This window comes from Fusarium subglutinans, assembly GCF_013396075.1.
Source record: "Fusarium subglutinans strain NRRL 66333 chromosome Unknown NRRL66333_c0000348, whole genome shotgun sequence".
In the NCBI taxonomy this organism is placed as follows: Eukaryota; Fungi; Ascomycota; class Sordariomycetes; order Hypocreales; family Nectriaceae; genus Fusarium; species Fusarium subglutinans.
The window spans coordinates 1-23,477 of NW_023502411.1; the positions used below are offsets into that span (position 1 = coordinate 1).

At 50.3% G+C, this 23,477-nt stretch overlaps 4 protein-coding genes across 4 annotated transcripts; all 4 read right to left on the reverse strand.

Annotated features, from left to right (window-relative positions):
* Positions 1 to 9,720: 9,720 nt before the first annotated feature.
* On the reverse strand, positions 9,721 to 9,969 carry FSUBG_13482 (tubulin gamma chain; the record flags this gene model as incomplete). Its single annotated transcript, XM_036678378.1, has 1 exon — positions 9,721 to 9,969. The coding sequence occupies one exon, from the start codon at positions 9,967 to 9,969 to the stop codon at positions 9,721 to 9,723; it is 249 nt and encodes an 82-aa protein (XP_036531048.1).
* An 836-nt stretch (positions 9,970 to 10,805) lies between these two features.
* On the reverse strand, positions 10,806 to 12,665 carry FSUBG_13483 (tubulin gamma chain; the record flags this gene model as incomplete). Its single annotated transcript, XM_036678379.1, has 7 exons — positions 10,806 to 11,036; positions 11,095 to 11,559; positions 11,658 to 11,951; positions 12,003 to 12,185; positions 12,239 to 12,405; positions 12,556 to 12,596; positions 12,658 to 12,665. 7 exons carry the CDS (start codon positions 12,663 to 12,665, stop codon positions 10,806 to 10,808), a joined length of 1,389 nt encoding a protein of 462 aa, XP_036531049.1.
* A 666-nt stretch (positions 12,666 to 13,331) lies between these two features.
* Positions 13,332 to 16,999, reverse strand: FSUBG_13484 (nucleoporin nup61; the record flags this gene model as incomplete). Its single annotated transcript, XM_036678380.1, has 2 exons — positions 13,332 to 13,858; positions 13,915 to 16,999. 2 exons carry the CDS (start codon positions 16,997 to 16,999, stop codon positions 13,332 to 13,334), a joined length of 3,612 nt encoding a protein of 1,203 aa, XP_036531050.1.
* A 1,310-nt stretch (positions 17,000 to 18,309) lies between these two features.
* FSUBG_13485 (ZZ type zinc finger domain protein) lies at positions 18,310 to 21,087 on the reverse strand (the record flags this gene model as incomplete). The annotated part of the gene is made up of 2 exons (XM_036678381.1): positions 18,310 to 20,832; positions 20,962 to 21,087. 2 exons carry the CDS (start codon positions 21,085 to 21,087, stop codon positions 18,310 to 18,312), a joined length of 2,649 nt encoding a protein of 882 aa, XP_036531051.1.
* Positions 21,088 to 23,477: the final 2,390 nt, after the last annotated feature.

A 23,477-nucleotide genomic window follows, 5' to 3' on the forward strand; every position in this document is an offset into this window, starting at 1 on the left:
ATGCCATCTTGGTTCACGCCTCACGCCGGACGGTACGTGGGTTAGTAGGTACCAGGCATGTGCAGTACCATCTATCTGCTAGACTGAAACTACAGTACCTAAGGATTGCGGGCGCGTTTCCGCACACTACACCAGATCAGATGCGCCCGTCTCAGCTCGGTATACGTACATACATATGTACGGATACCAGGTGCTAAACTAATATTAAATTGTCGATTTCTTTAGACGGACGGGACACACTGCAAGATCCAGATATCTCGATCCGCCATACCCCCGAGGTATCGTATCGGCCGATGCTATCCTGCATCCTTCTATCGTGACGTTGTGCGTGCCAACCAACGCGGGTACTTTGCCCCGCAGTGCTGGCACCACCCAAAGAAAACAAAAAGTCGCCAGATTGAATGGTATAACTGGAGTGGACTATAGCCCCCGGTGCTGTGGTGAGCACTGAGCAAGTTTCCCACGATGTTGCATCGGTCACTGCCGGTTTCCTGTTCTGGCATCCAGGTGCTGTGTCTGTATGTACAGTACGGATACAGAGTACTATCTACATTGGAGAACCGCCCCCTTTGCCTTGTGAGGTCTAATCTCATCTTTCGGGGGTTTTTTCTTGTTGCTTTCTGGGTGGTTTATCTGATGGCTGGTAACCAATGACCTCCTTGCAGGTGGACCTGGAAGCTTAACAGTAGCCGGGGGCCTCAGAAACGTGTTTGACTTGAAGCTAACAAACTTACAAATTTATGGACAAAAATGTACATAAAAAGATTGGACCATCCAAAGGCTACCATTACTGGATGAGGATAAGATGGCCTCTCCACTGGGAACACACGTGGTGGACCGCAAATGCAGGGCGACAGGCGAACTGCCTCTCGAATCCCACCAACTGGCAACATTCCACCCGTGCAGGTGAAATGCTTGCACTATAGGAGGAGAAGACTTTACTACACACTACGGTATGTACGAAATGGAGACAGAGTTCTTTGACAATTGCCCGTCACCGTATCCGAGTGTGGGCCCGGGGTCGAATGAGACGGCTTGGAGATGCCAAGCTCGTTAACGATGCAAAAGTTCATGATCCCCCATCAGAAAGAACCTCGACTAGGTAGGCACTGACTGACTGGTACTGCATGATATCACGCTGGGAGAAGCAGATTGTGGAGAGATCATACTGCTGGAAGCTCGGGCAACTTGCCTTGTTGGCCGCAATAAGAGTTCACACGCGTGATGGAGATGGTCCACATCCATAACATAGGTACCTAGCCTTCCAGGAAATACAGATCTACGCAGCGGCTCTTGGTATTGATGCAATCACTGATTCACATCCGTTTGACAGGCATTCCTTCCAGGGCCAATCGTTGCTTTTTTCCCGAGCTCTTGAAGTTTGTATGTATAGGTAGGTCACAGATACGAGGCCCAGGAACCAAACTTTGTCGGCAGTTGGTCAAAGTTTATTATGGAATCTACCGAATGGGATCTGCAAAGTGTCGATTGCGCTGGTCTCGTGCAAAAGACTTAATTATGAAGGCTCCAACTTCACATAACAAAGCTACAATGAAGTCCATCAACGACGTTGTGTCATTCTTAATAGCACCACAGGGTCTTGCTTGCTGTTGGTAATTTGGATCCTTCTAGCCTTCCTTCCTACCTAGTAGCTACCTACCTTAGGTACCTAAGGTACCTTACTGTGTAGTAGTCAGGCACCCGTTGAGCTTCCATTACGGGAAAAACGGAGCAATCTCCCGCTGGGGGTTCGTTCCTTGTCCTTCCTTCACTGGGTAGTTCGTGGCATGTTATGCCAATAAATTGTTATGATAATAGGTTAGGTAACCTAACTTTAACTAACTAACTAAGGTAACCAGACATTCTACTACGAGAACCATGGCCCGCGTTGTGTCAACTCTCCGAGACAAGATCAAAGCGCGCTATTGTGCTGTCACGATAATGGCCAGCGGTTAGCTCTTGATTAAACCTCCCGGCCCTTCTCGTCCTCGTCGATGACAACCCAATTCGTTATCGAATCTCGTTTGAGAATCAGATTTCAATGTTCTCAATGCTTGCCACATGAAACAGTCAAAGGCGAAACGCTTCTTTGACTGCAAATCGTCATCAGCGGTGATATGATAGGCACTCAACCTCATTTTGAACTAGGCAGAGTCATCTCGCTGCTACTGTTGAATGTTTCTGTTCAATCCGACTTCGGCTGGCCTCAAACCTGCGCCAGCCCAACCGATGGTGATCAGCGCGAGCTATCGGAAGTGACAGAGTGGTTGCCGGTACGGATACCTAAAGTGTCACTTTGGTAAATCATCCCCGATGGATCTCATGCAAGCGCTGCTCTCGACATTTACAGTACAGTGCAGCACAGCACAGGAGCCTGGAAGTTTCAATCCCCGGCCTCCAGCCCTCCGCCAGGGGCCCCTGACCATCGACTGGCCTCCCTTCGATCTTCGCAAATCGACTCTGTACATGGGCCCAGCGACAGTTCGTATCTATGTATGAAAATCACTCTCCAAGTTCTCCTAACCTGACAAAACCAACAGTGCAACGGGGCATCTTTTCCTAAAACAACCTTATGCATTAAGGATTCATGCTGTTGAGAAAACTCAGACACATGTCGACGGTGAACCCCTCCTTACCTTCCCATCGGATGTCATGGTCGTTCTGACAGGTCTCAAAACTAGCCTAAGCCCGGGGACGCTCTCACGGCACAGATACATATCGTACAGGTTACCGGGGTTGGAAATGTTAGCGTTAGTACAAGATCCAGAATATATATATCTATATTATCTCTCTTATTTTCCTTACTATCTAAATATAAAAATACTTAGATTAAATAGTATATAAATTTCTATCTTATTAGATATTTTTATTTTATTTTTTAGGTTTATTAAGAAATATATAAATATTAAAAGAAAACCTGAGTGGCAAATCTTGGTATATCAGGGCCCAGTTTTGCACATTTCCAACCCCGGCAACCTGTATAATATTCGCCGAGAGTTTAACCACAAACAGGTATTCCGAGGTACATCTCGCGCAGTCAACTTAACCCAAATGACCCCAACCGGACCAATGTGACGGGCGTTGGCAAGGTCTCATCCACCCGTACATAATTAACGCAAAACAGATCTGATATGATAAGTGGTTGGTTAACGGCACATCCCTACCACTCAATATTCTCTGACCAACCACGCCCGTTCCGACATACCTAAGCGTGCGCTGCAGCCTCTCGATTCCAACGGTCTCGATGATGCACAGCACTCAAAAAAGCAACGAATAACGTTGATTGACAAGGCTCAGCTCGTCGCCAGCCCCTTCTCAAGAGCCGATTTGCAGACATGCTTGTCACTTTCTTACAGCATTTCTTGAGATGCTGAAAAGCGCAGCATCAGCAATGTGATATGGCGAGTCATTCGGCACTACTTTCACATCGCGCATGATGCGTCGCAAACCCCAGACTCAATCTGAGATGCCGTGTCAAATTGAACAGGCAATCACACCCTCTTCTGAATAAGGGTTTTGACACAATCAGGCATGAGGCCTCCACCGTTTATTTAATCATATATGTCCATATGTGCTGTGTGTACTCCGTAGCTAACTCGAATAAGATGTCGGAAAACAGTAGCCTCACTTGCGACGCCTTGTCAACTGCCGACAACGAAATATGGTGATATTCTCGAAACCAAGCATCTCGCGATGGCGACTACCGCGAACACCTCTGCGACCCTTGGGCGGACTGACTATGATCGTTGATTGGGTGATTAGTCCTCATAAGCAGAGCAAGATTTTGGGGCAGGTAAGACCGTCCCCACGACACATTCAGCCAACGCCAGCCGATCGGATCACGGTACAATGACGTGGCCGTGCTTCCACAAAGAGGCCCCCAGATCGATTCCTGATTTCTGGGTCTACACCTTGAGTCCTTGGCCTCGAAACATTGCCGAGGCGCACACGGAGATGCAGATGGAGCTATCCACCACACTGCTGGTGACGGTGATTCCAATGCTACGCCAAGTCCTACTGTGTTTTGTGAGTTGACAGGGGTGGTTTGCGCCCGAAGCGATCGGTGAGGGTTTAGGAGTTGCGCGTGGCTCCTCCAAACGCCAGATTCCCGCTCGGTCAAGGTCGCTAGTTGGTCATCATATTGAGCAGTCAGATACGGAGTATACTAAACGGATTTTGTGAGCTGCTTGCCACTCGCGAGAGTGATTTGTGCACGTCATCACCATATCAGATACCGGGGATCATGGAGAAGGCACAATACATACTTCCGTACAGAGTCATATTTAGGCAGAAGAACGGCGGCGAAGCATCTGACACAACATATTTGTGCAATCATTCCAGAAGGATGGATTCCCATTGAGCAGCTCATCAGTCAGGAGAACAAGGACAGGGGTCTGTCGACCATCAACACCAGGACGGAATGGCGGGAACCCTGGGATCTGGCTTGCTGTGGGGCGGGCTCGACGGTGCGATCGTCTGATCCCAGGGCGCCGTGCGCTAGTGAGATCCTGCCCGTCCCGGGAGCACACCACACCGCTTTCAGTGTTTCCATACACCCCTTTTCGGTGAAGACAAAACCAAAGACCGCCAGTGGTGTTCCGAAGCCTACGGTCCACCAGCAGGCGAAGTCTACGACAACAGTGACACTTCCAGACTTGATTCATCAGCTCCATGAGTTCGATTCGATATAGACTTTGCATAGCGGGAAAGGGACTGCGTCAGGGCTGCGGGGAGACACAAGAGACTTCTGAAAAATCTGAGATCCTGGGCTCTCGCATGGATCCGTCAATCGCAGAACTCCATTAGCTTAGCATGTCAAACATGCAGCAAGACCCTGGGAACCTACCAAGCTTCCTGTCCAGGTAAAAAGGGAACCAGCGAATACTACCGGCCGGTATTGTACCATCACCCACCAGTCAGTTCTTCAAGTCTGTGTCGTTTGCGCTTTACCGCCTACGTACGACAAGCGCCAAGGTTGTGATATACTAAGTAAGGTTCTTGTGGTCTTATCAGAATTGGCAAGGAAGTTATTGGCTACCATTACTCAATATCAGCCTTGGATGAATGCGAATGTAGGAGTCTTTGGCCAAGAACAGTCAAACAAATCACCACTTTGACAACCGCTGACTTGACTGGCAGTTCTCGGCCCTCCTTTATTCAAGTTGTGAGCTAATAGTGCTTGTGCAAGTGTACAGCATATTTGCACTATCATTGAAGGAAGGATGCAAGTTGCGGACTTGAAGCTACACCACCCAGCAACGTTTTCACAGTACATAGCTACATACGTGCGCACGGGTATGCGTGTGGTGCTTTCTACTAACCTTGGCATTGAAGAGTGGCCTGATTGTGTAGAAAGCCACTATCGGACACTTGCACGGACTGCCCAACTCATCCTAGCTCCGGACCGCTTTGACTGTTGGTCAGCCTCGTTGGATCATAATCGCTCTCGACAAGGCTAGCGGTCAGAACGTTATTTTCATCCGTGTAGAAATTGGCCGTGAGAACGAATCTACCAAGCAACCGCCACGTTCTGGCCTTGGGCTTTGAGTTTTACGAGTCAACGGCGCTGGGTAGCAACTTCTAACCGAGCTCTAAGCGTACGCCACCAAAGGTATTCACGCTATGGACAGTTTTACGGAGTCTTCCCATTGCTGGTTCTTGAATTGTGGAGTACGTGTTGGCGTCAATGGCTTTGGGCAGTATTCCGCACCAGAACTCTCAACCTGGAACTGTTTAGTACATAACTATCTGAAGCGATGTTCTGACGCTAATAGGGCATCATCTTTGCTAGGGCGCCTAGTTGATAGCCGTGCCATGGCACGAGAAGTTTGGGTCTCTAGGGTCTCCTTCTTCTCGCACTGGCACCAATACATCGTCTCAGCCTTGCCCAACCCTGGCTAGAAGCCAGAATTGACCGATAACTTATTTTCAGGCGGCTGAGGCTTCTTTGCTTCTTCTCCAGGAAAACTTGGGGCCAATCATGTTAGCTGTGCTGGCGTGACCGATCAATTAATCATACGATATGCCGAAAAGCTTGTGCATCGGCTCTGGGAAACTTTCCTTCGGAGTAATGAGATGCGATAAAATTGACTACCTAGTCATCAGGGTCAAGCTGCGAATTACCCACAGCCTCCAGTGCCGGATGATTGATGTTGACAAGTAAACGGATAAGGGTATTAATACAATGCATACGACATGGCAAAGAGTAGTTGGTGGGAGGAGGGAACTGAATCAAGCCCCTTTCTCTCTCCCTCTCCCTCCCCCAGCTTTCTCTGTCCAGAACCTCCTCGTGCGGCAAGGACTTTGCCGGGCTTTTGACTCCCAAGAATTTCAGCGCATCTCGGCTCATCTAATCACAATCGCATCGCATCGTATCGTTATCGTATCTCATCTCCACCAATATCATAGCGGGATGCCACCCTGGCTGGGCTGGGAGCTGGCTGGCCCCCACCAACTACCTACCTACCTACTTAGGCACGCTCCTTGATTCTCCTTGACTCAAGTTCAACATGTTGATTCACTTCGATGCTGGCCTTTCAAGGTCATGGACAGACTAGGAAATAGCATCGACGTGTCCATCGGTTCATGGAAGAAACGGTCTTTTTGGGAACAGTCCTCCCAATTCCGGCACAATCAGAACAACGGCTTGGGGTTATACTGTCACCATCACAATCACATCTATGAAGAATGGTAGCATGTGGCCCTGATCAAGCACACGCCTTGAATATAAGGTACATAAGTCGTGCCAGTTCACGAGACAACACACTAACCATGGTCATGAGTCAAGCTGAGCATCATAGTGAACGCCACGCATGATGGGCAGTTCAAGAAAGACCTTCGAGAAGAACACCAAGCAGTGATTTGGTTGAGCTAGAGGCGTCAGACGAATGAGGAACTGCCGACCTAGCGTGTCCTTCATTTTCAGAATCATGACAGGAGAAAGCCCTCGCGAGAACATCACCATACCATACCATACCATGCCGCAACTTATTCCCCGGCAGTCTCCATCCCGGTTCATCCATGTCTCTGGGTTTATTTTCTAGCTGCGTTTCCGTCGGGTGATATCTGCATGCTCTAACGGCTGCCTTTCTTTTTCCACGTACGTTTCGTGGTCTCGTCGTCCCACGAATGCTGCATTAGCGCGTGGAATTGCATATGGTGGCCGCCGATGTTTGCTTCTTCTTCTTCTTCCACCCAGGCAGTCCCCTCTGGCATGCGGACCTCATTTCGAAGCAAATTTGCTTTTTGCGCATACCTTTTCCGTTTATCATGCTTGGTTCTGGTAACCCGTCAAAGTCAGACATTACCATCTACATCGTCGGGTCCGCACCCCGGAATTGTAACGCAGATCAAGGGCTGAGCCGTCCTTTGCGTTGACTATCGTGGAGCTTCTGGTGCAAGGTCAAGGAGTTGCAAGGCGGGTCCTTAGAAGGTCTGCTTGGTCTTGTATCGGACAACACATCTCAAGGGCCCGAGATCATGCACTTGCTAGACTCCAACTTAGTCATGTCAAGTGTTGAGTGCGGTTTATCCATCACCTGTTGGTCTCTCGTGTGACATGAGTGGAAATGGAGTAATCGCCAAGGTAGGTGAACCCTTGTTGGCGTAAATGACATTCTAGTCATGGCCATGCCGTAACTTGCACCTGGGTGTGTCTAACTGAGGCCTGCGTCTTGGTCAACTGGGACAAGATGCCATCGAGGCCAGAATGCCCGTCTTACTCAACTCGATCTCGGCCAGACGATGTTCCACGCCTTGGGGACAAGGTATGGATACCGTTATGGAACACACCTACATAGCAAATCCATGGGGATGACAGGATGCTCTATTGAGAACGACTTGCCTGAGACTATTGATGCTCCGGCTCGTGAGTTGGCCATGGCGTTGATAAGATCAAGCCCCTGGACCCTTGATTTACTTGTCCTCGGGTAATTGTGTCGATCATTCTGGATGGGTGCTGTGGTTGGCTAGTTTCAACTCAATAGTGAGTTGACTCGCAATTACCTTGGGACATTAGGTCACGTCTAGTTAGTGCCTAAGACTGAGCTGAGACGCTAATTACTGCATCTCAGATCCCGCACGTCCAGTATCCGCACGCATCAGTCAACTCTCCCTCCCTGCCTCAGTCGCTCGCTCTCACCGCTGATGGCGCTGTCGAGAAACGGTGTCATTCACAGCGCTAGAAGGCCTCTAGATCAGCCAAGATATGATGTGGGAATTTCGAGACAGCGGCTCCGTGACCGATCCAGGGTCCTCTGATTCAAGACCCAGATCGAGCGAGGTCTTCTTTCTGGTATCCCAATGGACATTGTTCGGTCCAGTGGGTTGAAGCTGAGATTAGGGCGAACCCCAGCCGCTTTCTCCGGGGCACAGCTATACTGAATCGGTGGTGGGTTTCCGAGCAGCGCATATGTGGGCAGCGCTATGGATGTGCACAGCATACGGAGTACATCCACTGTCAATGCACAAAGCAGCATTCAGGTCTAGTTTTTAAGGGAGCGAGCGAGCTCCTGTCGTGGGAAGAGAGAGGCTTACGAGCCGCCAAATTGACCCTGCACGCATCTACAAGCCACGGCCGCCGTGTTCCTGACTTGGCACTTACTTGAGACAAAGCAATGCCGACTATTGCAGATGAGATTGAGCTTCAAAGTCTCCTGCCAGATTAGGATGTCATTTGGAATCTATGCTCTTAACTGAGCTGAGGTAGCTAACGAAGTACTCAGTTATTAGTACTCAGATTGGCTCAGTTGAATGATTCTAGCTTCAGCATTTCAATATGCACGAGCCATGTCATGTCCTCTCGAGAGCGTTGTGCTTCTGCTTTGGTAGTCACGGTAATCTTGTTCATGTATTTCAACATCAGATCATATCATGAAGTAGACTCGTTGGTTGCGTTTTGTCTTTGCCGCTTTGATCCAGTATTTTTTGTACGTGCACGATGGCGATGTGGTTGGAAAACCCTTGCTTATTATGCAAGATGGCGACGGGGACGGCCGTATGTACATATGTATGTATAATGGGAATGTGACCCTCTCTCTTCTTGGTTATTCCTTGTTACCTGGGTGGGTAGACTTTGTTTTCTCGTCCCGCGCGGCATGTGAGATCTCGGTCCTTTGATATGATACATGTTGTTTTTGTTGGTTGGCAACCTTCATAATATGACGTGACATAACAGAGCTGGCCGGTGGTCGGTGGTAGGTGATTGGTTTAGAGAAGGCTTCTGGAGACTACATGCGCAAAGTTATGTGATAGATCGTTGTTTGTCTATGGGTCTGTTTGTCCTTGTGGTGCATTACGTGTGACCTTTTTGAGGTTTCGAGCTCATCGTGAGGTTGTGACTATTGTCTAGGGTACCCAGGAACTATAGATAAAATACGGCTGTTGTTTTACTTATCAGACTTTTTTTCCGCCTCGTATCTCACTCGTCTCCTGCGATCCGGTACAGATGCTGGCTCTTCACTCGAGGGCACGTCAGGGTAAGATCTGGATAGACGCTATTCCTAGCCCGGCATGCTGTAGCGGCCAGCAGGTAAGTCATAGTTAGAGAGAAAACAGAAACGAAAACTAGTGCATCAAGCAGCAAAGCATTCATTGCTCGCGGTACATTTCATTGATTATTCGTAGGTATCATTAACCTCCTCTATGGCTCTTCAGTCCAGTCCATTCCATTCCATTCCATTCCACTTTCTTTTTATATTGTACAAGGTAGAGAGAGAAGGCTTATTGCTGACGCTTCTCAACACCTTCACGACCAACGTTGCTCAGGTCCACTTCCTCGCCCTTGGTAGCGGGCTCACGGAGACCAGACTGAGCGGCAGAGTCGGTGCCAATGGCGCCCTCTTGCTTGCCAGCGCCGACGTTGACGGTACGGGCATCAGCGGACTGCCAGTCGGAAGCCTTAGGGGGCTGATCGGGGAGAGGGAGGTTGGCCTGGGTCTCGGCGATCTTCTGGTCCTTGGATTGTGTCATTTTGATAGGAGGGTTTCTGAGAGTGAATGTTAGTATTTATTCCTAACACGACTTTATATTTCGAATGACACTTTGACTTACTGGGCTGGTAGTTATGCCGTGACGAAGAAGTCTTGTGATGGTGTGATGTGATGTGAATGAGTTGAGTTGAGAGTTGGAGATGATGTTGAACTGACGAAGCTTCTCAGGGTCCCTTTAATACCTATTCATCCATTCGCCTTCTCCATAATTACACTCTTTCCCTCCGAGCAAACGTACACGCACAAACAAACACTAACAATGAACTCATCACGATGCCATTTACAATCCTGACGTCAGTGGTTCACTGACGTCACAAAAACATCACCGCGCAAAATGCTCCGGCCTCTTCTCCACATCAAAACTTCGTCTTTGACGTTACATGTTCCACGATGTTTCTGACAGATTCTGCATCTCTCATAGATATTACTATGTACTGTATTCGACGACCCACGCTAAGACAGATCGCGGATCGACGCCTACAGGGATCACGACCAAGGTGATGTTGTCGCTGCTGTCAGGTACCAAATCAATACCTTGGTTAGCCTGACTCGGGACACGAGGAGCACGCGACATATCAACCTTAAACCAAGGCACTCAGCCAGTCAATCGATGGATTCACCAAGCCAAGCAAGTATCTAAACCCGAACCAAAACCGAGACTGGCACCCAAAACGCCCCAACTGCAATGTCATTGATGCAGTACACAGTGGCTGTAAAGCAAATATCAACATCCAACATCCACTACCCACCGTGACGTTTCAGATCCCACTACCTCAGACACGATCATGATCACCTCATCCTTAACTCCTCCCTCCTTCAAGCTACTCGTCGATCTGATTCTGCAGACGTGGGCTTCTCCCCGGCATCTGGGTTGAGGTAATCTGCGTCTTCGGCAGCTTCGTATTCGCCAATCAAGTCTGCAACAACCTGCCGTGCCTCATCAAACTCGTTGAGGTTCTCGGAAAACGGTGCTGTCTTCTTGTATCCTTCCATAAAGGCATTGCGCTTACGCATTCCATCGTACTGCCTCAGAATTCTCTTGAAGAGCTATAATTGTGTGAGCTACTGTGCTAAATGAAGTAAGTAAACTGGGGGGCTTGCATACCGTCGCAATACTTGTGTGATTGGCGAGCATAAGACCGCTTACACGGTGGCTCATGGGAATGTATGGACTTCTCTTTGTCAGGGCAACTTGAATGCTTGCAGGTCCCCATGGAATGAATGTAGCTAGCCGTCGTTCTCGAATACGAAGCAAACTCTTGTGAACATCTGTCGGATCAACTTCGCCCTGAATGACATTGAGAATGGAGATGTAGCAACTTTTCTTGCCGGGAACAGTAGACACCATGCGGTTCTTGGGCTGTAGTAGACGTCGCATCACATCCAACACTGTCGTTTTGCGAACTGTCTTGGCTTGCTCAACTTGGTCACCGGTGAATGGCGTGTAGGCAGTCATGAGGAAATGGCATCTAGGAGTTGGGATGAGGGAGGCTAGGATGCTGACAAGATCATTGTGCATGTAACCGGGGTATCGAAGTGTTGTTGTACTGGCAGACATGACAGTGGCAACCTGATAATTGTCAGTGCCCTTGCTTCATCTCACACATCTCCTAACACTCGTGCTCTTGCTACGTGCATCGCAGGCAAGATCGAGGTTGCAGTACTCACCAGCTGGTTTGTTTGTTGAAAGGATGGCTCCTGAACATGCAACCTATCGGCAGCAATGTGCGACAAAGCACCATTATCCAAAACGACAACAGAGTCAGCATTTTGCGTCAATCTTCGCATAGATAGGATACTGTTATAAGGATGAACTACAACATCGCCCGCATTCGTTGTGTCCGGGAAGACCGAGTACGTCTGGATGATCTTCTTGGGAAACCGATCGTTAAGCCTCTCGAGGAGGAACGAGCCAAGACCTGATCCAGTACCGCCGGCAATTGAGTGCAACATCATGAAGCCCTGGGCATGAAGCATCAGTAAGCAGGTTTCGGCCGGCTAAGGAAGACTCACCTCAAGAGAGTCACTGCCATCTGCCTCTCGATCAATCATCTCCATGATATCCTCGTACACCGCCTCACCACTCTGGTAACCATCACCCCAGTTGTTGGCGGCACCAACGCCATCTTTGCCCACGTAGAAGTTCTCGGGGTTATAAATATTTCTGTACGGTCCAGTCTGTATACCGTTGATGACCTACAGAAGCTGCTTAGCACTTGATCAACTTGTTATTATGGTCCAAGACGCACCCTCGGTTCCAGATCAATCAGGATGGCTCGGGGAATGTATCTCGTATCGTCGCTCTGGTAGTAAAAGACATCTTTTCGGTCACCGCCTTCAGTCGCAAAGTCTTCTAGGTTTCCATCTTGGCTGATGCCGTGTTCCTGGCAGAGCTGTTGCCAAAATTGGCTTCCAACTGTGCACAAATAGTATCAGCAAAGTTCGGTTTATCTGTATGTGCATGGCCGCAAGGGCAAGTCGGAGGATGGCGGCGGAGATGCGGGCGGGCATATCGAGGAAGCAGATAATGGTAGGTAGATGGCGGCGGGGATGGGTTATGACTAACTGCTGTTGCCGCACTGCCCGGCCTGGATCGTAATGATTTCCCTGAGGATTGATATGTGAGTATCTGAATCAGGCCGTTATCGACCGGAAGTATTGAACTTACCTGGGCATGTTGTTTAGTAGCTGAAAAGTTGTTGTTTTAGAGCCAAATCTTTTTTCCCGTCGGGTATCGCCTGGGGAAACTGACGCGACGTGTGCCGCACTCGTACCTGCCCTGAGCTTCTCTGCCTCCAGGGCAGCTCCCCTACCTACCTCAGGTACTCCTTCCCGCCTACTGATCCCCGCCCCCGCGTTTCACATGAGCCTTGAGCTCTCACTTGGGCATTCATAATTTGGGACCTCACTCAACAACATCGGACTGAAAGGAAGAGGACCTTATTACCTCTGCCTTACTCTTTAAGATTACTGGCATAGTGGTGATTTACATGATTGATACCTCCAAGGCGGACAGTTGATTAATATATGTTGTTCCATGGCTCAATTACAACTCCGATATGACAACTGATAACTTCAAACACCCCATCACTGCCGAAACATCAAACTTCTCCCAAGGCTTTGTTAAAAGCAACTTTTGTATTCCATACACTGATCAAGTCAATCTTTGCCTGCTTGAGCATTCCCACGAAAATTCCAAATGTGACTTTGCCCGTAAAAAGAAGATATAAAACGTCGAATGCTTGACAACGCCCGCAATGCTGCTCCTTGCACCTTACCTTTCTATGTAAGCACCTGATATCAGAGCGTGCTTCTATATACTATTCCCTAATTCCCTCCACATTACTTCTTGTTATAGACCTTGTTCTTCTCCAATGCTTCCGCAAGCTCCTTAGCCATGTCCGCCGTCTTGACCTGAATCATCCAAGTCTCAAGTCCGTCACCCTTCTCGTTCGACGTGGTCATCTTGACGTACTTCTTGTCAGCCTTGTAAGACATGTCGGCGAGGACTGCTCGGTTCATGGCAATATGTCCACGGGGCTCTGCTCGCAGGAGAAGACGAACAACACTCGTCTCCTTGTGCTTTAGCAGTCGAAGAGCTCCTACACCCTGTACCGACCACGGACTCTGAGACTTGGGCTTCTTGTCATCCGACTTCTCACTGGCCGGCACAAACTTCAACACCTTTGCCCGTACATCATGCATGATATCCTCGTCCTGCTCCAGGTTCTCGGCCAAGTTGACCTGCTCGTGCTTCTCGCCTTCTTCATCGCCTCCGGCGGCTCCTTCGGCTTGGTTTGATGGTTCCGGGGTCCCGCCAGCTGGTGTTGTGGCCAGGCTAGAGCCTCCCCCAAGACTGAACGGTGTGTCTACACCCGTCGCTTTAGTGGGGCGATTTTCCGATGTGGAAAAAGAGGAGACTTACTGGTCCCGGTGGTAGAACCACCAGCAGGCGGTTGAAGGTTGCCGTTCTGGTTGGATCCAAATGTTGGTACTGAGTTTTGCGCTGGGGAGGCTCCTGTGAAGCTGAACCCCGGCGCTCCTGTAGATCCAGATGCCCCTCCAAAACCGGGAGCATTGTTATTACTGACTGCTCCGAAGGCTGGGGTCGATGTGGCGTTGCTTGCATCACCTCCAAATTGAAACGGATTGGAACCTCCAGAAGGTACGGCGGTGGCCCCAAAGCTGAACATGCCTCCAGAAGCCGATGATGGGGCAGAAGCTGCATTACCTCCATCGTTGCCTGAGGAGAACGGATTGTTGAATGATGAAGAAGCAGAGTTTCCTCCAAACTGGAAACCGAACGATCCTCCTGAATTGGCCGAGTTTGCACCAAAAGACGAGCCTGCATTGTTAGCAGCAGGGGTCGTTGAAGCACCGCCAAATAGAGGTGTAGAAGTGCCTGAGCTACCACCAAATGGGGGAGCAGCAGGAGCTGTAGAGGCGCCACCAAAGCTGAAGATGGGTGCGGCCGAAGCCCCAGTGCTTCCACCATCGAATGCCTTCTTGGCCGGTGATGGTCCATCCTGCTTCATGGGACTACCATCAAGTGCAGCTGCACCAGACGACGTAGGCGACTGAGGTGCTCCAAAGAGGGGCTTGTTTGCACCGTTGATCTTATCAGCACCAGCGGAAGGCGCCCCGAAGCTGAAAATGGGGGCCGCAGCAGGCTTATCTGCCGTAGGAGCAGCATCAGTCTTGGGTGCCGTCGCGTTGCCAGAGCTGGGGGCACCAAACAAAGGCTTGACTGTTGGCGCCGAGGCATTGCCAAACAGGTTGGTGGCTGTGCTTGTAGGCTTTGCACCAAATAAAGACGTAGCAGTAGTCGATTCTGCAGTGGGAGCACCAAAGAGTGAAGTCTTAGCAGATTCATTGGTACTGGATTTGGCACCAAATAATGTAGACGACTGCATCGAGGAACCACTTGACTCAGCAGGCTTGCTTACGGTACCAAACAGGCTGGTAGTGGGCGGGGGGGTGTTGGACTTGTCGTCGGACTTGGTTCCAAATAAGCTTGTAGCAGCAGGCTTTGTAGGCTCTCCAGCCTTAGATGTTTCCGTAGCCGGTTTGGGGGCAAAGAAAGACCCCAAGTTTGTCGGAGCGGCTGAAGTCTTAGACTCGAACACTGACTTCTTGGGAGCCTCATCGTTCTCTTTGTCGGATTCACCTCCCGTCTTGTCAGCCTGGTCCGAGACTGGTGTTGCTTCTTTTTCCGTAGGCTTGTCCTGCTTGGCGGCACCAAATAGATTAGAAGTGGGGGGCTTCGAGGCGAACAAAGAACTCGTCGACGCCGATGTGGCCTTTCCAAACAAAGAGGCAGCTTGGCTTGTGGATGCAGAGCCGGATGGCGCAAATTTGATGGGGGTGGTGCTGGGGTCCCAGGTCTGGTCGACAGGCTTCTCGGCTGCTGTCTCATCCTTCTCCCCAATCCGCACCGGCTGTCCATCATTATCCTTGGTGACTCGGTCAAACAGACTTCGGCCAGGGGTGCTCTCCCTAGTACCAGGTGCACTGGACCCAGCAGCGAGACCACTGGTAGGGGCAGGCTTCTGTCCGAACAGACCGATGCCAGCCTGAGAAGCGGTGTCGGCGCCGCTAGCTGCCGCACTTGGCTCGTCGCTGTTTCCGGTTGCCTGGCTATCACCCTCAACATCTGAGTCGGCCTCACTCTCGGCATCGGCATCAACACCACTATTCTTGGCCGAGCTTGCATCAGAAAGGTAACCAAAGATGTTTCCACCAGAAGAAGTGCCAGCAGCGCTGCCGGGTTTAGGGTTCTGAAAGATGCTGCGAGCAAGTGAACTACCGCTGCCGTTGGGCTTATTGAAAGCAAAGGGATTTGGCTTAGCAGCAGCTCCATCGTCAGCGGGCTTGGTAGAGGACTTGAAGGGGGAGGCGGCAGGGGCAGTCGACTTGTTGGCAATCTTCTCGAAGAGAGATTTGGCGGCAGAAGCAGTGCCCTTCTGCATCTTGGAGGGTTGACTATCAGCCTCATCGCTGACAGAGGCCCTGCGTTTGTTCTTGCCCAAGGTGGAAGCTGGAGTAGGAACGGGTGCAGGAGTTGGCGCTTCCTGCTCCTGGTCATCTTCTTCACGGTCAGGAGCACGTCGCTTGTTGTTGCTGGAAGAGCCGTTCACAGTAGCATCTTTAGTGATATCATCATCCGCCTTACGCTTCTTGGCAGCAGTGGCCTTTGTAGGCGTTGGCTCGCCATTATCCTCCTCTGGCTCAGGGAGACCATGCTCACGACGCCATCTCTTGAGAACATCCTGGGAAGGTTTAACGTTCTGGAATTCGTAGAGTCCGTAGCGCAACAGAATAATACTCCTGCTCTTTTCGAACTCCTTTGCAAAGTTGATGACATTAAGTTTCCAATCCTTCTTAGAAAAAATTTCGTTGGCCGCATATTTGAGTCGCCGGAGATCGAGAATGCAGAAAAACTGTCGTTGCTGCTCTTCATCGAACTCGGGAGGACAGAGATGCGAGAGGAATTGGTCAGCGTAAATAGAACCCTTGGAGTTCCAACTTTGAGGGATCTTCTTCGTAAGAACCTCGCCAGACAGTTCGGGATCGGGGTCCTCGATACGCATGTGGAACAACTCCTTGGATGTGGTCTTGGAAGCCATACCACGGGGCGTAGCATGTGCCGTCGATTCTCGATAGACACGGCTCGGCTCGGGTGTAGCGCCGGGAGCAAACACCTTCTTCCGGGTGTTCTGAGGGATGCTCGGAGAGAAAGGTGTGATGGAGGGACTATCGGAGGTGGTAGAAGCCCTGAAGATATTACGGGAGGAAGAAATGGTAGATCTTTTGAGGCTGCTGGACGGCGTCTCATCGCGAGTTGACAATAGCCTCCGTGATGGCGCGCTCTGCGGAACGCCGAGACGGCTGCTCTTTAACGGCGTTGAGACGTAGGCGCGTTTCGCAAAAGGGAGAGCAGGACGCGGCCGAGGTGTGCTCTTGCCGGCCTCGGCGAGTTCATTGTCGCCGGGAATAGAAAAGGTGACCATCTTGCGCGATGGTTGACGAATAGGGTTGAAGTCGGAAGAAGTTTTGTATGATGAAGGGTGATGATAATTGAACCACGATCGAAGGGCCAAGGCCGAAGGGTCGCGTTTTTTTGAACCCGAGAGCGTGCGTCGAGGTGGGTTACGTGACCTGACCAGGTAGCAGAATCAGAATAAAGAAAGGATAACGGCCGGAAATTGATGAGAAACAGTCAAGGAATAGCTAAAGAAGTCGTCTTTGACGAGAAGCGGTGCGGCGTGATGGATGGCAGCGCAGTCGCATTCAAGTCCAGGGTCGCCCTGGGAAACCGTAACGAAAATATGAAAAGAGTTGTACGACGGGGGGAGATGGATGTTTTGGCCTGGGCGCCAGGTGCAGTTCAGTGTCTTTTGGCTGGGGTTAGGTACTCGTGCTATGAGCGGGCGGCTGATGACCCTCTTTCACGGGCTCCACTCTTCCATTCAGAAAAGTACTAGGTACCTGGTTGTGGGTCTCCCGCCCAGGCTAAGCCAGGCCATAAGGTACCTCCCAGGTGGGTAGGAAAATAACCCACACAGCTTGCGAAGCTGACAGAAATATGTGGTGGAGAAACTAGCTAAAAGAGGCAATCATATTTTTGTCAGCTGGCTTTATGTTTGGATTATATTCCAACCCACCTGCTTCCATCACAATTTCTTAGGCACCAAAACCGGTTGCGACTACATTCGAACGAAACCAAGGCATCCTCTATCATGAAGGTCCCGTGACCGGCCTACATCATGGATTTTCTCAAGACACTGGCTGTTCAGCCCAATTCAGATTTAGGTAAGACGCGCCATATCTGATGCTAATCAGCCAATCAACGGACGGCATTGGATGACAAACTGTGAGACTTGGCGTTGTCGCCCTATCAAGAAGGGTCGTGGCAGAGCTGATTTCATAACTTGCCCGACTGAAAACATCCTCACACGTATATCAGGTTCATCTTCACCATCCAAGAATGCTATCACTTAGAGAGCGAGGAAAAGTCAATCTTTAGTTATCAAATCAGCGAATCCCATTGTTGCATCCTGAGCTACCTAGTCCAAACTACCAAAAGAGCGTGTTCTTCTCTCACTGAACATGTTACGAGAAGGTTACGTAGATACCTGGTTATGGCCTTGTCCATAGCTACCCGATTTGATATCGTCGCTGTCAATAAACGACAGAGGTATGAAAACAGAAGGAATAATACAGAATTGAAAGGAGAGGAAGCAACATTGGCCGAAACAAAGACGAATAAAGAATTAGATCCATAAAACCCCAATCCCAACCTGAGAAATCAAATTTACGCTTACTTGGTGACAAGTTTCTTCTTTTGCTCCTCCAGATACTCCTCGTCGGAAGCATCCAGGATGTCGTATTCCTCATCTGTCATGAATCCATCTTCGGAATAGTCCCATTCGTCATCAATGGTTTCTGACTCTTTGGGCTCCTCAACGACAGAGACAGGCTCAACTGCCTCGTGGATGCTAGCCACAGGTGACTCCTTCTCAAGCTTGGGGAAAATCATCTGGCTCGAGGCTTGGCTATCATTCTCCTGCTTGGGCTCCTCAACAGCTGCGGGCTCCTGCTTCGCCTCCTGCACGGGCACGGGCACGGGCTCAGGCTTGGGCTCCTCCTTCATAATTCGGACATTGACATCACACCACAGTCTGTGACCAAATTTCTCTCCGTCTGGAGTTGTAAGACGCCAGTAAGAGATGACCTTGCCAGGCCGAGCGGGTGTTCGGAGGAGGACGGTAAAGGTGAATTCCTGACCAGGACCAAGAGGAGCATAGCACACGGTAGACTCTGAGGCAGACACAAGCTCGGAGATACCGGCCGGGTGATTGGAGTCAACATGACCCATGTAATCGCCGCTCACAAATCTGATGGAGCAACCAGCGGGCCAGTTCTCCTTGCCATCGTTGCGGAGAGTCCATGTTTGTTCAAAAACATGGTTGGGAGGGAGGATAGTACCATCGGGGATGGTCTCGCGAACGAATACACCCTTCAATTCCGCCTTGGGGATAGGGATAGGCTCGGGAGTAGATTCCTTCTTGATTTCCTTTACCTCAGGCTCTGGAGCCTTAACGGAAATCTTGGCTGGAACAGGTTCAGTTGGCTTAACATCAACGATGGTGCGGACAGGGTTGATGGAGTTGCTGGGAACCGTTGGTTCAGTCTCAGTAGACTTGGACGAGCTCTGGTGGTCACCCATTTCAGGCATATCCTGGCCATCCTGGTTCTCGCCAATTGTTGTAACACTGATATGGCGGACAGGAGTCTTGAACTGAATCAAGGGATGGGTCTTATTGTGAGCGTTAATAGGGCTGGCCTCGCAGTTGGCACAAAAGTCCAAATCATTGCAAATAGCACATTTGTATCGGGTACCACGGATGTAATTTGGGTACGCCTGGCTTCCAGAGCAGAGAGGTCCGTCGCAGCAAATGCCCACATGGACGGCTGATGGTGCACGAGCCCGGACATCAGTGAGTGGCTCATAGATAGGCGCAAATCGATGGCCAGGGTGGATGATCTTGACAGACTTGATGCAAGTAGAACAGTAATCCCAGTCAGGACAGTCGAGGCACTTGTGACGGATACCTGTGATATACTTGTCGCAACCATCGCAGATGGCGTGGTGCATATGGTTTCGGCCTGGGCTCATTTTGGCTGTAACATGATGGGGCATCTTGGTTCCCTTGACAGCGGGGGCAAATCCGTGCTTGGGGTGATGGCCGTGCTTGTCCTTAGCGAAGCATGGTTGGCAAAGATCGAAGTCTTCACAGACGGTGCAATGAAGAAACTCGGCCTCGGGGTGTTCTTGCACACAGCAGTTGCAGGTCCGCATGATGCCAAGAGAGGCCCAAGGAGCAGCGAGGGGCTCGAAAATTGGCTTGGACAATTGAAATGTCTGAGCGGGAGGTGGAATCTTAGACTCGACCTTGGTCTCAATGATAGTCTCAACTTTGACCTCCGCCTTGGGCTTGGGCTTAGGGGCGATAGTCTCGGTGGTGCTCTGGACTAGTTGTCCATCAACAGTTGAGCGCTTAATCAACCAGTGATCTCGACCATGGCAGGTGATGCCTTGATCGACACATGACTGGCAAAGGTCAAAGTCTCCGTCGTCACAGGTAGAACAGTGGTAGTGAACATCAGGAATATTGTTTTCGCAGCTATTGCAACAGACAGCGAAGCCAGGACCAGCGTGAGTGAACATGGCAGGGCATTTGTTCAGTGATGGATCTTGAGTCTTGGGCAGAGAGAATGGGGCTAGTTGATGCTTGGTTACAGGGAGAGATTGGGGGGTCTGTTTTGGCACCGACTGTCGTTCCATAAGATTAGCAAGGCGGCTCTCAAAATCCAAACGAGCATCCCGACGTTCTCCAATGAGTCTCGCAGCATCACTGAGGAGAGCAGAGTTGTAAGTTCGCGATAGAGGGCTAATACGGACCGGAAGAGTCGTTTCGGGAGATGTAAAGATTGATGCTGGGGTTGGTGCAGGAGCCTCGGCTGCGGGAGTGGGCGCAGGGCTTGGCTCTTCGGAGGTCTCGTGAGCTTCCTTGGGAGCCTCGTCCATGCCCATAGGAGAAGAACCGAATGCCGCGGTTTCAAGCTCATCTTCGACGGTGACAGGCTTAGGTACTGTAACCTTGGGCTGTTCTTTGACGGTAACACGAATCTTGAGCTTAGACTTTGCCTTGGCGGCGCGGTAGAGTTGTTTATAGATGGGGATGTTTTCGGCCTCAAGAAGGACATAAGACGCAGCAGAATCGGAGTATCGCTCAAATGCAACCTGAGCATCTCCAGGAATGTGCAAGAATGTACGGATCTGATAGCGTGTTAGTTGTTGCTTAATTAATTACTAAAACGCCAACTTTGATCACCATTGCAAGATGGCGACGTAGGATGGCGAAAATTCTGGAGCTGCTCAACGCGAGAGCAGTACTTATCAACATACATTAGATTCAAGAGTTCTTGGGACCATATCCCGAAGAGGCATCTTGGTGCGACGAGTGATGCCCTCGAACATCACCTTGACGGTGATGGCATGGTCCAAGCCAGCGTTATGCGTGGTGGAAGCCATTTTGGCGATGTTCCCAGGAAGGCTGCTGGGGGGGGAATGATGTTAGAATCTCTGTTTATTCTCGTTGTACTCGATCCGCGAAGGACGAGGATGATGAAGAGAAGGGAAGAATGACGACTGCGGATGGTGGAGCCTTACCTATGGTAGCCTGGGGCGGTGACGAGGATGTTAATGCTGTTATCGGTGGTCGAGATAACCTAGCAATCGGCGGTGACAAGATGGTCGTCACCCGTCGTGAAAATCGGCAACAGACGCTCTGAAAATAAACGATGTTGGGTGATAACAGAGAAAGGGTCGCCTGATGATAGATAGGCGCAGGAGTTTTAGAAGGAGGAGAGGAGGGTGAGATTGATGGAAGAAAAGAAGAGGAGAGGAGAGGATAAGGAAGAAGTAAGAAGAGAAGCTTCCACTGTACCACTTGTACGCGGGTCCTGAGCTGCCTGTAGGTAGGTGAGGTGAGGTGAGGTGCGGTGCCTAGGATGCCTGCAGGGGGCGTGCTGCGAATTAATGATGCCCGGGATTTCAGGTAGACACTGACGGCGGGAGGATACTGTTACCTTGGTACTGTAACTAAGGTAACTCTGAGGTGGCCGCCGCAGACTCGGTGACACATTAGGTATCAAAGAAAGATACCTTGAGGCTACACTGTCGTGCCACGGCAAGCCGCGATGGCTTTTGGTAAGCCTCAAGTAGCGTGGCTGTAGCGCCAGGAGAGTAGCACCGCAACTCGTAGCGATTGGAAACTGGAAAACTCCCTGCACCAGCTGACGGGGGATGATCCGGGCTGGGCTGGGCTGGCTTTGGTACTGAGGGGTCGGTCGATCGGGGTACTTTTTCGGCGTTAGTGCATGACTAGAAGGATGGTGTGAGGCCGTCAGTGGACGGATGGCGATAGACGCAACCCTTGGGGCAAAAGGCAAAGATCCAATGCAGGCAATACTGATGATGACGAGGTCTCAGCCGGACCAGATACGATACTGAAGAGATGGGTAGTACCGTGAGTCGTGAGGATTCAAAATGTACTGAGGTAGGTAGGGCCAGTATACACACACACAGTTTCTGGGCGAGTCTATCTTGTTCCAGTCATGCATGGATATCCAGATTACCAAAACTTGAGGAGAGTGATTCATAAGTTCACTGGGGGCACTGTTTCGTCTTTTGCTGTGTAACCACAGCCATAAGCCCTGTCAAATATTGTCACTGAGGTCCATTGAGAGGAATTCCATTCGAATAAGGCAGCTATCCGTCAACCCTTTTTTGTTTTTTATGTGTCCTGTGATCGGTTGACAAGGGGTGGTTGGTGATACACGACTAATGTACATGGTGAGTGTAGTATGGGGACTTTTCATGATAAACTCTATCATGATAAACATTTCAAGCAGAAGTTTGTTTATCTTACAGCAACAATGGCTGCTCGGTTAATCCAATTCGACAGCCTCTGGGGATTTATTTGGCACTGAACGCTGCAAACAATCCAGCATCTTTTCTTTTCATCAGCTACCTTACTTACCTAGAAGTCCTCCCTCACCTTGGTACTCTAGGACTAAGGTACTAAGACACAGCAATCCCGTCCCCTTGGCTCTCTAAAACTCCCCCGGATTGAAAAGAGTGGAGAGCGGGGCCCTCTGTACCTGTCTGCACTCTGAAAGAGGGGCCGAAGTCCGATACTTGACTCCTGATAGGACAAAAGCCTAAAGAGCCTCGTTGACGCCCTGCGCTCCAACCCTAGGCGATATCTGTGGTCAGGTACCACATGACAGCAAACACCTCGACGCATACGCAACGCCGCTTTCACCTCACCGACGCCGCCGTCAACAGACTCTATTGGACGCTCGTAGGTCACGGACTCAGGGTCAAAGGTCACGATGGTCTCTGGGTCTTGAAGAGAGCAAGCAAGCTCCCCACTTCCAGGCTAAGTCAACAGGGCACATGTAGCTGAAGTGATGCTTACTGTTTGTTACTCGGCGGGCAGAAGTCGGAATTCTCTCGGCTTACAATGGCTGGTTTCGGACTCCTCTTTTTTTATTTTTGGGATATCAAGATGAAAAGGACATACTGGAACCGCGGACCTGGATCGGTTGAGAGACTGGAACACACTAGAACTCCATGAGGTGGCCAAACAAGCTTGTTGGTCAGCTTGGCTCGTTTGTCAATCTCGGGATCGAGCCTGTTCGACCAAAAATACAGCACCTCATTCGCCGTCTAGGCAGAGAGGGTGTTTATCTGTCTCTATCAGGTCTCAGGGCTACGCGTGCTCATTGTCGCCTAGAGGTTGTCGCCTCCTCCAAAACCTTCAACCTCGGCGGGTTAACTGAACTCAATCTTGCTGTCTGATACGGTTGATCGAAAAAAGTGTACCCTTCGATTCAAGGTGAAGAAATAAACACGAG